The sequence below is a fragment of the Salvelinus alpinus genome, chromosome 30, assembly GCF_045679555.1.
Source record: "Salvelinus alpinus chromosome 30, SLU_Salpinus.1, whole genome shotgun sequence".
In the NCBI taxonomy this organism is placed as follows: domain Eukaryota; kingdom Metazoa; phylum Chordata; class Actinopteri; order Salmoniformes; family Salmonidae; genus Salvelinus; species Salvelinus alpinus.
In genome coordinates this window covers 43,900,679-43,916,958 of record NC_092115.1, presented here as the reverse complement: position 1 = coordinate 43,916,958, position 16,280 = coordinate 43,900,679, and the positions used below count along the sequence as shown (strand labels likewise).

The window sequence follows — 16,280 nt, the reverse complement described above, 5'->3', positions numbered from 1 at the left end:
TTAAGAGGTTGCACAGACTGTATGAGACCTTTGAGAGAGAGGTTAGTTATCCTAATATAATTGTACTTATACTGGCTTAGTAAGTGCTTGTGAACTTATGACATACTTGTTATGTTGAAGAGCAAGTTTATATAGTCTCTCACATTACTCATACATGCACCCACAGACACATATTGTAGGTTAGGCTGCTCTCTCACTCATATGCACAGGTACTCTCATACTCACACACAAACCTACCCTCAAACACACACACACAACACTCACGCCTACACAATGCATACAGATTCTTGAATAATTGAGATGAACACATCTTGATCTATTGTTCTCGGTTCACCTGTCTGCGTTGCTAAGGAATGAACAGGGCCATTGTCCTCCTCTTCCCTTTTCCCTCTATCTGCAGACCGAGGCAGACGGGACCCGGGAGACCAGAGTCAAGGCATCGGTGGAAATCTGGGCCAGAGAAAGGGCTCCTTTTAAGGAGGGGACCGTTTTGAGGGAGGAGGTAAGCATTGGGGAAGTTGTTGAAGCCGTGGGCTAGCACAGCATCAGGATAGTTCTGAGTGAGGAGCACATGGAAGGGGATCCCCAAGATCAAGAGGAGGATTCTGAAGCCCAGAGGAGAGCCTCTTCCCCTCAGTCCTCTGTGCTGTGGGAGAAGTGTATCCGGCAGAGTATCTTTGTGGACCTGAGTGAGGATGAGAGTCTCCACTTCAGTGACCTGGAGGGCTCCTTCACGGTGCATCTCTCCCAGGCAGAGTCGGCTGTCTCAGGGAACAGCATCCATCTCAGTGGTAAGACTTACGCTGTCAACTTGCTCTTATACCTGTCTAGTAACCCTGTAATTACTCTAGAAACACCATTGTTATACTTTAGCAATTGCATTGTAAAAAAATATATAACAGCCGTAAGCTATGTAACAATATCATGCCAATCTATAAAATGACTGTAGCATACTGTTCCTATGAATACTTCACAACTTCTTACTCTCTGTCATTCATAGAGAACTTAGAGCTGTCAGTGTCTGACTCTGGGGAGTCCTCCACAGAGAACAGTAGCTGTGTCAGTGGCCAGAGTGAGAGAGTGGTGGAGGGTAAAACCAAGAGCAGTGGGAAGTGGGTGTCTGCCCAGAGACCCAACACCGAGCAGGAGCAGACCATCTGGGAGTATGAGAACCCAGGAGACACCTCCGATGAAGAACAGGAGGACCTTCCACATGACGGGGACCTGGGAAGCCAGTACATTAACCCCACAACCAATGACAGTGACAAGTCTGAGGAGAATTGCAAAATAGCTGATGTTCTGTCAAAAGACCAAGCTGGAGCATTGCATTCAGGACACAATGTTAGAGATCATTTTGACTTGCCAGCAATGGTTGGAGAGGTCAATATCATACAAGGTCACATGCAAATTGAAGTCAACACTATGAACCATGTATCTATAACTCCACCTGAGGGAGAGGGTAAAGGAGCTTTTTTTGACTCTACAAAACCAGAGGCTGTTCCCACATGCAGTAGTCCTGTCCGTAAAGTCCCACACCCAGACATCACCCAGCTGCTGCTCCGTCACTTTTCCCAGGATGAGCTGTTCTGCTCAGGCAGTCTGATCGAGGCAGAGACCCTGCCGGAGGTGTCCCTTCTGGAGAGCATGGACGAGACAGTGCTGAGCAGGGGCCCTTTGCACAGTAGCACAGGGAGCCCCAATAATAATAATAGTGGAGGAGCCCCACGACACAGCAGCGCAAGGGGACCCAGCAGCGAGAGTGAGAGGAGTCAGAGCCTACAGGAAGAAGATGAGGGGAAGAGTGTTCAAATGAGTCCAAGAAAAAACCTGGAGGAGAAAAATGGAAAAGGGACTACCTCAGAGGGAAAGAACACACGGAGTGCTGAGTCTTACAACAGTGACGTCAACTCTCCTCAAAATAGTGGCATATCAAACAGTAAAAGTGAAGTCCCTGAACAGGACAGTAATGATAGCAGTAATGGTTCAGACCTAACCAAAGAGGAAGATGAGAATGATGAAGATGAGGAGGAAGACCAAGTCTATAGAGGTCCCCTGGTCAGAACCAGGTCTTTCAGCGAATTAAAGTATGGACAGGGCCAAGTACACTACCCACTCCCTGACTTCTCCAAGGTGGCCCCCAAAGTGAAAATCCCGAAGAGTACCAGCGTTCCGGTGAGACCTGTCAGCCATTCTCCCAGCTTCCTCAGAGCTGAGTCCTCGCCAGGCATGCTGGGTAAGTCCTCTGCTTTGGAGGTGATCCACAGAGTGATGGAGGACTCTATTCAGCCCTCAGAGAGACCCTACGTGTTCAGAGACCAGGACAAACAGACAGAAACCTCCCCAGGACTGGTGCGTCATCTACAGGTGGGTCATCATGTTCAGTAGTATAGCTCGCACACCTCTATACAAATGCGTCATACATCCTTCATCCAGAAGACATCTTTCTCTTTTAGGCTGAATACGATAAACTTATGACTAAGTATGCAGAGGCTGAGAACCTCATTGATCAGATGAGACTGGGGACAAAAGTAAGTCTTCAGAATGTTTTCTCTTTTTAAACACTTCTTTCTCTTTGGTCTTTCTGTTCTTTCATCTCATTAAATATAGCCTTAAGACAGCCTTCTTATTCTTGTCAATTTGGACTGAATTTATCTCAAAATGTGTCAACAAATTAGAATCAAGCGCCCTCTGACCTTACCCTGGATTTTGACTGTGGTGACCAACAAGACCTTCCGGGTCCTGGTGGAAGCCATTTTGGATCTATGCTCTTCCCCAACCCCCCATCTCCTACAGGCAAGATGCTGTCTCTGACATCTGATATTATGACGGGTCCTCGCTCTGTTACAAATTACCTGGCCAAGAGCCACCGGTTTCCTTAGTGGCAAATGGGGTCGGATGACATAAGATTCCGGTTACACTCAAAGTCACAACTAGTCTGTCATTAAGAGTGAGGATGACACAAATATATTATACAACCAGTTTACATGAGATGATGCAACCTTATCAATGACATTAGTAATTCCTCATTAAATTAAAACAATTTCACACAAAATCATCATCAATTAGAAATAACATACTTTCCATTTTCAATGCTGTAGAATTTAGGCCATAACATACGTTGGATCTGCATCGTTTCAGCTTTTGTTGTGTTTGCAGGACAATTTACTGATGGTCCAAACCAACAAAACCACTCTAAACAGCCTAGCACTTCTCCGACCCAGACGGACCAACAGAGTGAAGGGGAAAGGATGACCAGGGAGTTGAGGGATATTATCAGTCAGTTTTTGCTGAAGGTAACCTGGAAAACACACCAAAGCTGTATAGTGGTGCATTATCACCCATCATTTAAATGATACTGAATTATAAACACTTATTTTTATTACAGGTGGATGAATTCAAAACGTGTCTGACCACAATGTCAATTGCTATTGAAGAGCAAGAAATGGTAAATGGATCTTCGTTACTTTAAAAGTATTTTTCTGTTCAGGACTGTATTCTGGGTGATGTGATTCTAAAGAAGTTGTAACAATTGTAACTTATAATAAGAGTTGATTCTCATTTCCTTTATTCTATAAGCAGAGTGTGTTGTTATGGAATTCATAACGTTGTGTCGTTTTCCAGGTGTTTAAAAGTATGATGGATTCCCAGGACCAGCTGGAGAGGCAGTACATCAGTAAGAAGGAGGAGCACAGAACTCTGGAGATGCAGAACTACTTTGGCCTGGCCAGGAACACAGGCCAGTTCGACCCCGAAAGGTTAGAGGTCAACTGATATATGTTATTGTGTGTGAGGAGTTTGAGTTAAACAGTATGTCTGCGTGACTCACACTATAGGGCCACCCAGAACTGTACTGTGCTGGCTCGGCTATTTTCTTTTCACATAGACCATTCCTGCGCGGTTTCAGCAACAATGGTAGATGCGTAACTAGGTCAGCTCAGTAGCCTACAGCTTGGCTTGGCACAGTTTAGCCCTAAAGTGTGTGTGAATTAGGCAGTTCTGTCTAAAACCGGAAACAAACTGACAGCCAGGCTAGGTTTGTGTAGAATTCAGCATGATGTGAGGGGTATTTTATGCACTTCATCGGTTCTTTTTGTGTGTGTGAAGGCAGGTGGAGGGGGAGATATTCAGGATAGGGATGCGTCTAGAGGACATTAAAGAGCTGATTGACAGGAACGTGTGTGAGCAGCAGCTCTCCCCACCCCACTCATCCTCCACACTCCTGTCACTGTGTGGGGGTCCCAGTCTTCCTGGTCTGCTCACCCCCTCACTTCCACCACCCATGCATGAGGTAACACACTCATTTACTCATAGCATAGCTGTTCATTTGCTGCTTTGCCCTTTATTTGCTTGCTCACTCTTTCACTCACTCACTCACTCAAATACCTTAATGATTACTGCATAAATGCATGTACGTACAAGCCTTTTACAGAGTAGTTATATCGATTATTGCACTGTTAGTTACACTGGTATAAGCCTCTGTAATGTTAGGCGTGCTCAACTAAGGGAGTAATTAATTGCACCATTTACATTTCCTTCATCTTAAATGCATACATGTGAGACGTGTTTGTGTGAGCAACATGAGCTGTGGATGCACGTGTTCTGTGCAGCAGTAGTCCTGATGAACAGGGCTACATTTCATTCCTAAAAGTTGCGTCCTCGCCTCGCCCCCCTGTTCACTACCCCTCACAGACCTGATAGGACTGAGTAGTTGAAAGCGATATGGTGTAAACTAGGAGGAACAATACCTTATCCCCATCTGTGGAGGGGACAACTTTTTAGAATGAAATGCAGCCCAAGTCCTTGTTTTGTAAGTGGAGGCGTGTCCAGCGCTCTAATTGAGCGACAATAATTTCCGATGTCGCTCATGTTTCACAGTGAGGACACATTAGCTACTCAAAATGTGTTCTCCTCTTATCAACCTCTCTGTGGTCAGGGTCTCACATTACAGATTCCAGGCCCCTGTTTTTCCACTGGGGGTTATGAGACAGTGGAGAGGGAGGAAGAGGAGGACGAGGAAGAGGCCAGAGAGGTCCATGGACATGATGGTTTAGACCAGAGCTGTGATCTCACACCAGCTGACCCCCAACTGAACAGCACAGGACACAGCAGTGTCAGTCTACGGTACTCATCACACATCTCTGAGTTGCTCCATAGGCCTTTAAATTCATGGGTTTCTTCAATGTGTACCATCTACATTCCTGCAATACTACACTGTGTACCATCTACATTCCTGCAATACTACACTGTGTACCATCTACATTCCTGCAATATTACACTGTGTACCATCTACATTCCTGCAATACTACACTGTGTACCATCTACATTCCTGCAATACTACACTGTGTACCATCTACATTCCTTCAATACTACACTGTGTACCATCTACATTCCTTCAATACTACACTGTGTACCATCTACATTCCTGCAATATTACACTGTGTACCATCTACATTCCTGCAATACTACACTGTGTACCATCTACATTCTTGCAATATTACACTGTGTACCATCTACATTCCTGCAATACTACACTGTGTACCATCTACATTCCTGCAATACTACACTGTGTACCGTCTACATTCCTGCAATACTACACTGTGTACCATTTACATACAGTACTTATGTTTTTATGCCTTATGACCCCAAGTAGAAATCCTGTCTTGGGGAGTGATATTATCTGTCATTTCCATGACATTGACATCAATGGCAAGTTATTGTACCTGTGGTACATGAATGGCTTTAGATTCAGATAGTCAGATAGTCATGTAGACTGTTGATGGATGCTGTGAGTGGAGTGTGTGCGCGTGTGTGCATGCTTGTGTGTGTGTGTGTGCATATGTTCATGTGTGCTGATATCAGGCACGCTTCTGGCCCTCCCATGGGGGATAATGTTCCATCCAGGCACAGAGGGGGTGTTGGGTTCCGTTAGAAGTAGGAACAGTTTGTTTTAGTCGCTGTGTTTCTGTCTGTTCCCCCGGAGGCTCTCACAGGGCTCCCTGGAGACACTGGACATCACCAACACAGAGGAAGAGGAGGAGGAAGAAGAGGAGAGGAGCTGGACCTGCTCGGGCCTATCTGAGGGGATAGCTCGTGATAGGGTTCTGCAGTATTTGGCTCTCCAGAACCCGGGATTTCAAGACAGATTGTGGACACCTGAAAGGTTAGTGTTTTGGCATTTGAGTATACTGTACTAGATAAGTAAACAAGCTAACCAATTCAATATTCACCTCAACACAACTCTTTTCTTTATAATGTATGGAGCACACAACTAATCCCCACTCTATAGTGTAATTGATACAGTTGTGGTTATTTGATGTGGCGATTTCAGAAATACCATAGTAAGAGATGGTGTACTGTCTCATATTCCAAAACTGACACGCCAAACATTCCTGAAAGGTCTGTGGGACAAGTATTTACCAATGAAACCTGTCTTCATCTTTTTATTTTGACCGTGTATTGTTGTCGTTGTTACTGTAGCCTGCAGCAGAGTCCCCTGAGCCCAAACTGTGACCTGGGAGGGAGTGTGAGTCTGGCTGTAGAGGTTTCCTGCTCCTCTTATCTGAAGAGCCAGTCCCAGAGCATCACAGACCACACTCTCACCACTTCCCAGGTAACGTCATCTTCTATGACTTATATTAGCTGTCCCATGTTTATTTCTGTATTTACTCTAACTCCCTAGCCAATACCACAGACTATTGTAATATTGTACAGTAGCTACATGGATGTTACATTGTTGTTGCAGAGAATAGTGAGTCCAGAGACAGACAGTGGGTTAGGGAGCTCTGACTTGAGTCTACAAGCCACAGGACTATCTCAACCAAAACTCCATACAGAAAGGTACAGGCACACACATCCATACAACTGCTTACAGGCTAACTGAAAAAGTCAATGTTTCATGTATGTTTATTATGTTGTTACGATCCAACCTCAGGCTCCAGTTCCAGCCTGATGGGAATTCCAGTCCGATCAGTATGAGTGACAGTGAAGGCTCCTGCGCCAACCTGCAGACCACTATGCATCAGCCTGTACAGGTGGGAGAGAGGAGACCCAACCCGCAGATAAATGTCCATTCGGCTGGGCTGACAGGAAAAGGGACACCTAGCCTGCAGTCTACTGTCCATCTGACTAGGGATATTGGAGAGAGGAGACCCAGCCTACAGACACCTGCTCAGCTGCAGCTTTGCACCACTGCGGTGGACCACTGGGTGACCAGCACTACTCAGAGTGTACCTGCCGGACTGCATGGTGAGTGATGAGGAATCACAGAGTGCCTGCTGTGGTCGTAGTGAAAGTATAGACGTTATTCAGTAGACAGTTCAGCAGGGAAAACACTGAACTAAATGCTCTAATGTACACACAGAGGGTGAATCCCACACTACCAGTCAGCTCAATCATCACGGCCCTGACTGCCAATTAAAAACCTCCCGTAGCATCACCATGGATATGCCACAGAGAGACTGCCACTCCCACACCTGTTCCTGTCACGGGTTAGTCTAAATGTACTGAGTATTCAACTCAAGAGTAAACTTTATCATATGAAATTGGTAACCAGGTCAGGCTGCCAGGTAATACCTCATAGAGGCAAAAACCTATTGTTTTTGAGGTGGCCAACCCCTCTCTCTCTCCAGTTTGGCCATCCAGGCCCTGCAGTCGGAGGTGTCCCAGCTGAAGAGAGACCTGGAGGAGGGTCTGGTCCAGCTGCCACACCTCTCCCAGAGGATGGATTACCTGACCTCCAGATGCAGGCAGAACAGAGACAGAAGGCCCAAGACCCGGCCCAGAACACACCACAAACCAGCAGGGAGCAGACAGAGTCTGACCAACACCAACTCCAAGATAGAAGACTGGATCTCCTCAGATATGGACCCTAGCAAGAGCAAAGGTACCTTACTAACAGGGTTAATGTACTGGGAGCGTACTCAAAACCAAGTTGTTAACAACAACGTTATTTTGCATCAGGGTTGATGCCTGCCTATGTCTATGTAACGGTTTTCTTCCAGGGGTGAAGGAGAGGACCAAAGTGCAGCGCGGCTAGTGTTAAACATGTTTAATAACGAACAAGTAAAACACTACAAACAACAATACAAAATAACAAATGTGCAAAAACCGACACAGACCTATCTGGTGCAGACAATCACAGAGACAGGAAACAAACACCCACAAAATCCCAACACAAAACAAGCCTCCTATATATGATTCTCAATCAGGGACAACGATTACCATCTGCCTCTGATTGAGAACCATATTAGGCTGGACATAGAAACAGACAAACTAGACACACAACATAGAATTCCCACCCAGCTCACGTCCTGACCAACTAAACACATACAAAACAACAGAAAACAGGTCAGGAACGTGACAGTCTAATGCAGTAGTACAGGGTTCCCAAATTGGCAGCAGACTTGATTTGCCCCCCCCCAAGTTTTATGAACAAAAATTAAAAATACTAAAATAAAATCACCGGGAAATCAGTTCCAAGTGATTTTAACTTAGGAAATCTGTTCCCAAGTATTCCCACACATACATTTAGAGGCATATGTGATTGTATCCCAATGTAATAAAGGTTTAAATAGAAAAGGTGTATACAGCAGTAGTTACAGTATATACAATGCATTCGGAAAGTATTTAGACCCCTTGACTTTTTGCACATTTTGTTACGTTGCAGCCTTATTCTAAAATGGATTAAATAAAAATTCAATACCGCATAATGACAAAGCCAAAACAGTTTTTTTGAAATTTTTGCAAATATATTAAATATTTAAAAAACGAAATACCTTATTTACATAAGTATTCAGACCCTTTGCTATCAGACTCGAAATTGAGCTCAGGTACACCCTGTTTCCATTGATCATCCTTGAGATGTTTCTACAACTTGATTGGAGTCCACCTGTGATAAATTCAATTGATTGGACATGATTTGGAAAGGCACACACCTGTCTATATAAGGTCCCACAGTTGACAGTGCATGTCAGAGCAAAAACCAAGCCATGAAGTCGAAGGAATTGTCCGTAGAGCTCCGAGACAGGATTGTGTCGAGGCAGAGATCTGGGGAAGGGTACCAAAACATTTCTGCAGCATTTAAGGCCCCCAGAACACAGTGGCCTCCATCATTATTAAATGGAAGAAGTTTGGAACCACCAAGACTTCCTAGAGCTGGCCGCCCAGGCAAACTGAGCAATCGGGGGAGAAAGGCCTTGGTTAAGGAGGTGACCAAGAACCCGATTGTCAGTCTGACAGAGCTCTAGAGTTCCTCTGCAGAAATGGGAGAACCTTCCAGAAGGACAACCATCTCTGCAGCACTCCACCAATCAAGCCTTTATGGTAGAGTGGCCAGACGGAAGCCACTCCTCAGTAAAAGGCACATGACAGCCCGCTTGGAGTTTGCCAAAAGGCACCTAAAGACTCTCTCAGACCATGAGAAACAAGATTCTTAGGTCTGATGAAACCAAGATTGAACTCTTTGGTCTGAATGCCAAGAATCACTTCTGGAGGAAACCTGGCACCATCCCTACGGTGAAGCATGGTGGTGGCAGTATCATGCTGTGGGGATGTTTTTCAGTGGCAGGGACTGGGAGACTATTCAGAAATGAGGCAAAGATGAACGGAGCAAAGTACAGAGAGATCCTTGATGAAAACCTGCTCAAGAGCACTCAGGACGTCAGACTGGGGCAAAGGTTCACCTTCCAACAGGACAATGACCCTAAGCACACAGCCAAGACAATGCAGGAGTGGCTTCGGGACAAGTCTCTGAATGTCCTTGAGTGGCCCAGCCAGAGCCCGGACTTGAACCCGATCGAACATCTCTGGAGAGACCTGAAAATAGCTGTGCAGCGACGCTCCCCATCCAACCTGACAGAGCTTGAGAGGATCTGCAGAGAAGAATGGGAGAATCTCCCCAAATACAGGTGTGCCACGCTTGTAGCGTCATACCCAAGAAGACTCGAGGCTGTAATCGCTGCCAAAGGTGCTTCAACAAAGTACTGAGTAAAGGGTCTAAATACTTATGTAAATGTGATATTTCCATTTTTTATTTGTAATATATTTGCAAACATTTCTAAAATCCAGTTTTTGCTTTGTCATTATGGGGTATTGTATGGAGATTGATGAGGTTTAAAAAACGCTGTATATATAGGTCATTGTATGTGGTCGTCTTCTCTAGGTACAGACAGTGTGGAGTCGGACCGGTCTGGGATCATGTTACCATTCCACAGTACACCACTAGGTGGCAGGAGAGGGAGCAGCAAGCCCTACTCCTGCTCAGATGGACCAGTGAAACCCCAGAGCAAAAAATACTTGAATACAGGTTGGTGGTGCTGGTATTGACTTTCTGCTTATGGGTGTAAAATAAAAAAGAACAATTGCAAAAACAAGAGGGATTCTTACATTATATTTAACAAAATATTAAATCAATTGCTGAGTTAGATTTTGGTCCTTCAGCTTGCAGAATTTGCCTTAAAGTTGTATTTGGTGGTCATAAAGGCAGTTGTGTGTGTGTTTCTACATGTATTTGTCTGTTGGTGTTATGTATTATGTCATGTCTTATGTGGACCCCAGGAAAAGTAGCTGCAGCTTTGGCTGTAGCTAATGGGGATCCTAATAAAATACTAAATACTAAAATCCCTTTTAGCATCAGAGGAGAACCGTTCTCTGGAGACCTCCAATCTCACCCATCCCAGTCCTCCAGCACTCTGGCACTCATACAAGAACTTCAGCTACAGATCTCCACGTAAGGACCAGCCCACTCCTACCCCTGTGACACTGCTATGACTGTGTATCATTCTGACTACTCTACCCAGTTCATTTTAACGTGTAAACATTGAACAGATTCGTCGGGGTTGCGATGTTGATTCTGTCTTTTTTCATTGTAGCACCACCAGGTGACATGGAGAATGTCTACTCTAAGGGCAGGTATCCTCTCTCCTCTCAGCCTCTCCAGAAGCCTCTGTTGCAAGTCAACTATGGCTCCTCCTGCAGTTTACCTGCAGGGTAAGATATGGTTTCATCATTTATTGCCATAATCTATTTGCCTTATTTGAATCCATATTTATCCCCCATATTGCTTGAACCTACATCAGTGAAGGTGAAAGAGAGAAGAACTGAGATGCTTCCTAGGGTTGCCTACTCCTACACTACTGTACTCATGCTCTCGCTCTTCACCGTGGTCTCAACAGTTTCAAAGTGCGAGAGCAGCAGTCTGTCTCCCACCATCGGAGGCGCTCTACCCAGTCAGACTCAGCACTGCTGCCCAGCAATGTGTACTTTCAGCGGACGTTTCCCCCAGCTCTCAGCCCCCCCAGGACTGGGGGCAGAGCCAGCAGGCACAAAGCCAGCAAGGTGAGGCTGGCCACATGGAAAGCATTATTTCATATCAATGGGTGCCAGTAGTGTTTTACTTGTATTTACTGATAAATTATTAGTGGTACTGTTAACTTGTAACAATTTAGCACATCTGGTACTTATACTGGACACTTTGTTTTGTGTTCGATTTTATTTTACAAAGAATTGTAATCCTAAAAGAACCAAGGAGCTTTTTGTAGGTTATTATCATTTCATGTCATAACCGTTTTCTATGCCTTTTGTAAGTAAATAAAAGGTGACTGAGATACAAGCGTAACCTTAAACTGTTGTTGTTTGTCTTAGGATGAGGATATCAACAGGACATTGGACAGGGCTATCGAGGCAGTCCGCATTATGAAGAGGACCACTGATAGGATGGCCAAGAGCCTGTCAGCTGACCTTGCCAAGGTTGAGCTGTATAGGAAGTTACACGGCTTTCACCCATTGACAGGGAGGAACAATACTGGCTCATAACACCCTAATTGACACACTGGAGATACTGCTGCTACTATAGAGCTGGTCCAGGATTAGCTAACCAGTGAATTTAGCAGGGATTGTTTTGTATACAGGTGAAGTCAGGAAGTTTACATACACCTTAGCCAAATACATTTAGACTCTGTTTTTCACAATTCCTGACATTTACTCCTAGTAAAAATTCCCTGTTTTAGGTCAGTTAGGATCACCACTTTATTTTAAGAATGGGAAATGTCAGAATAATAGTAGAGAATGATTTATTTCAGCTTTTATTTCTTTCATCACATTCCCAGTGGGTCAAAAGTTTACATACACTCAATTAGTATTTTGTAGCATCGCCTTTAAAATTGTTTAACTTGGGTCAAACGTGTTGGGTAGTCTTCCACAAGCTTCCCACAATAAGTTGGGTGAATTTTGGCCCATTCCTCCTGACAGAGCTGGTGTAACTGAGTCAGGTTTGTAGGCCTCCTTACTCGCACACACTTTTTCAGTTCTGCCCAGTTATGTCCACTCCAAAACCTTGACTTTGTTGTCCTTAAGCCGTTTTGCCAAAACTTTGGAAGTATGCTTGGGTTTTTGTCCATTTGGTAGACCTATTTGCGACCAAGCTTTAACTTCCTGACTGATGTCTTGAGATGTTGCTTCAATATATCCACATAATTTTACTTCTCATGATGCCATCTATTTTGTGAAGTGCACCAGTCCCTCCTGCAGCAAAGCACCCCCACAGCATGATGCTGCCACCCCCGTGCTTCACAGTTGGGATGGTGTTCTTCGGCTTGCAAGCCTCCCCCTTTTTCCTCCAAACATAACGATGGTCATTATGGCCAAACAGTTCTATTTTTGTTTCATCAGACCAGAGGACATTTCTCCAGAAAGTATGATCTTTGTCCCCATGTGCAGTTTCAAAACGTAGTCTGTCTTTTTTTATGGTGGTTTTGGAGCAATGGCCTCTTTCTTGCTGAGCAACCTTTCAGGTTATGTCAATATACTTTCAGGTTATGTCTACTCATTTTATTGTGGATATAGATACTTTTGTACCTGTTTCCTCCAGCATCTTCACAAGGTCCTTTGCTGTTGTTCTGGGATTGGTTTGCACTTTTTGCACCAAAGTACGTTCATCTCTAGGAGACAGAACGCGTCTCCTTCCTGAGCGGTATGACGGCTGCGTGGTCCCATGGTGTTTATACTTAAGTACTATTGTTTGTACAGATGAACGTGGTACCTGCAGGCGTTTGGAAATTGCTCCCAAGGATGAACCAGACTTAGCTGAGGTCTTAGCTGATTTCTTTTGATTTTCCCATGATGTCAATCAAAGAGGCACTGAGTTTGAAGGCAGGCCTTGAAATACATCCACAGGTACACCTCCAATTGACTCAAATGATGTCCATTAGCCTATCAGAAGCTTCTAAAGCCATGATATTATTTTCGGGAATTTTCCAAGCTGTTTAAAGGCACAGTCAACTTAGTGTATGTAAACTGCTGACACACTGGAATTGTGATACAGTGAATAAGTGAAATAATCTGTCTGTAAACAATTGTTGGAAAAAATTACTTGTGTCATGCACAAAGTAGATGTCCCATCCGACTTGCCAAAACTATAGTTTAACAAGAAATTTTTGGAGTGGTTGAAAAACAAGTTTTAATGACTCCAACCTAAGTGTATGTAAACTTCTGACTTCAACTGTATGTCATCCCCTTCCCTACCAGTTGCCCCTGGCTGCTGCTGTTCTAAGTGCTCCACTGGCCTGCTGTTCTCATCTGTCCTCCTCCTTGGCTCATCTGAAAGGTAGCAAGATAGAGGTACAACTTGTCACTGGTTAGTTTAAGGGAAACTGCAGTTCCTGATTTGGACTCGTTTTAGGTTTGGGTCATTAAGAAATGCTAGTGGCCATGACTGAACTCAAACGTGAGTTGGTTTTCGGGTGTGGTTTGATGTGGATGTCTCGTGTGTGTTCGCAGGTGGTAAGAGTTAGTCAAATTATTTCACCATTTCACCAATACCTAGTCAGTTGTACAACTGAATGTGTCTTACACATTTAAACAGCCCGTCTGAATCAGAGGGGCTGCCATAATTGACATCCATGTCTTCTTCGCCCAGGGAACAGTGGGTTAACTACCTTGCTCAGTGGCAGAATGACAGATTTTTACCTTGTTAGCTCGGGGATTCAATCCACAACCTTTCGGGTTACTGGCCCAACGCTCTAACCACTAGGCTACCTGCCGCCCCAATTAGCTTCAGCTGGCTGGTGTGTGACCTTACTTTGACTAGCCTATCTCCGTGGCTAGTTAGCAACCCTCAATAAATTACACAATGTAAATTAGACTATTTTCATGTTCCACACTGTTACGTACACCTCTTGGAGGGACACCCTGCTACAACTCAACTCCCTGTGGAGTGAAAAAAGGCATGTGATTGTAGGTGTTGCTGGTTTTGCTGGTAAGGATGACAGAGGCAGAGAATATTACCATTTACAGGGAATTTATTCTTCCTTCACACTGAAAGGTGGGGAAAAGGGGCTGGACAGAACCAAAGCAAAGAAACTAAAAGTTAGTTTCCCCTCTCCTACCTTACCTGCCTCTCCTACCTTACCTCACCATTTCACCAATACCTAGTCAGTTGTACAACTGAATGTGTCTTACACATTTAAACAGCCCGTCTGAATCAGAGGGGCTGCCATAATTGACATCCATGTCTTCTTCGCCCAGGGAACAGTGGGTTAACTACCTTGCTCAGTGGCAGAATGACAGATTTTTACCTTGTTAGCTCGGGGATTCTGCCTCTGTCATTCTTAACTCCACCTGGCGCGCTAACCAAAATACAGAGGGTGGTCCGCCCAGGTCTTACCTAGTGTGCATAGTCATAGTAAATACTACAGGTATATGTATGCCTGCAGGACTCTTGCCTAAACACTCCCTAGGTCCCCCCCCCCCTGGGAACAAATGAAACAGAATAATTCACCAAACTTGGTGAACAACTTGAATAAACCAAAAACACTAGGTATTATGGTATACACATACCTCTACAGGAACGGCTACAAAACACTTCACAACACTTTCTAACCAACACAGCACATACATACTCTCTCCTAACAAAGGAACACTCCATTTTCAAGCTGCAGAGGTAGTCGGTAATTGCAGACAGCTGTATCCTCTGACGAGAGGGCGGGGTCAAAACTCCAATTAGTGATGGGCCGACCAATCAGCTGTTTTTTAATCCAGGAAGCCATTTCCTGAAATACACACACACACACATATACACAAACCCACAACAACACAGAAACTGGGGAACGTAACACACACATTTTTGTTTTCTCATTAAATGCTTTCAATATTTGTACATGTACGTCTACAATTTATAGTTTGTTTGAGGGTTTTAAGTCATTTGGAGTTTTTGGTATTTTAACATATTGTCCCATGTACATTGTGTAATTTACAGATGGTACCTAACTACCCCATAGGGATATCCAAAGTCAACCCAAATTTACCACTGGTATTAAGATTGGGTCGCATTCAGCTGAACTGAACTGATGATTACTTGTGTGCTGCCAGCTGTGGGCATGTGGGCATGATTGAAACGAATCCAACCTTAATTTACATTGTGATGCAGTCATGACCACAAGTCTCACAAAACTCTGTTTTGGACGAGACTGTTTCTATGACCAAAATTATCCTATTTAAACTTTGTAGTCAATTTTGACAGTGGAATAAATGTTTCTGACTAACACCGATCCCACATAGGCTTTTCTAAATGAGAAGGTGATTTTTAGGGGCAGTTGCTCTGTAAAGTTAATGCATACTGACACGACCAGGGAATCACATTTTTCTTAACAGTTGAAAGTGTCTGCATAACAGTGCAACACAACTCCAAACATGACAGATGAGAAGCTACATAGCCCCTAGGCTATATGAATATATGAACAACAAAAAATACCTGTTGAATTGAGTAAGTTATAAGACGTCTATGATTCATTTCATCCATTCTACCAGCTAATGTGAGATTTTTTGATTACATAACATTATATAACTTAAGGGCCTATGTATTTTCAATGTTTTGTTCTCCCACAATCTAACCACAAAGCTTGTCATCTTTTCCCCTGTCTTTCTGGCTGACCCGTTCCCTTCATATATACATGGAGTAAGTACACAGTGAAATGAAATGCTTACTTGCATGTTAACCTCTAGAAAATTCCCCCCCAAAATTACAATTAAATAGCTAAGTGAATAAAAGAGTAATACAAATAAAAACTCTAATATTTTACCAATTTAATAATGGGCATTTTTTTTAAACAAATAGTTACATAGCCTATATGGAAATAACAAACATGAGCCAAGCATTTTTACCTGTAGAAAGGAATAGGTTATAAGACCTCTATGAATAATATAATTTAGTCAATTCTACCACATCAACATTTCTAACGTTAAACAGGGTTAACTATAATGTTGTAGTGAAGTTCAGCTTCAGTCCA

General features: G+C 43.8%; 1 protein-coding gene across 1 annotated transcript; it reads left to right on the top strand.

The window, feature by feature from the left end:
• Positions 1-423: 423 nt before the first annotated feature.
• Positions 424-16,015, top strand: LOC139560039 (uro-adherence factor A-like). Its single transcript, XM_071376531.1, has 17 exons — positions 424-791; positions 1,001-2,364; positions 2,454-2,528; positions 3,099-3,293; positions 3,386-3,445; positions 3,622-3,755; positions 4,105-4,288; positions 4,934-5,121; positions 5,981-6,160; positions 6,478-6,610; positions 6,743-6,837; positions 6,932-7,031; positions 7,130-7,245; positions 7,629-7,882; positions 10,869-10,986; positions 11,172-11,334; positions 11,641-16,015. The coding sequence occupies exons 1-17, from the start codon at positions 572-574 to the stop codon at positions 11,809-11,811; spliced, it is 3,750 nt and encodes a 1,249-aa protein (XP_071232632.1). The 5' UTR covers positions 424-571; the 3' UTR covers positions 11,812-16,015.
• The last annotated feature ends 265 nt before the right edge of the window (positions 16,016-16,280 follow it).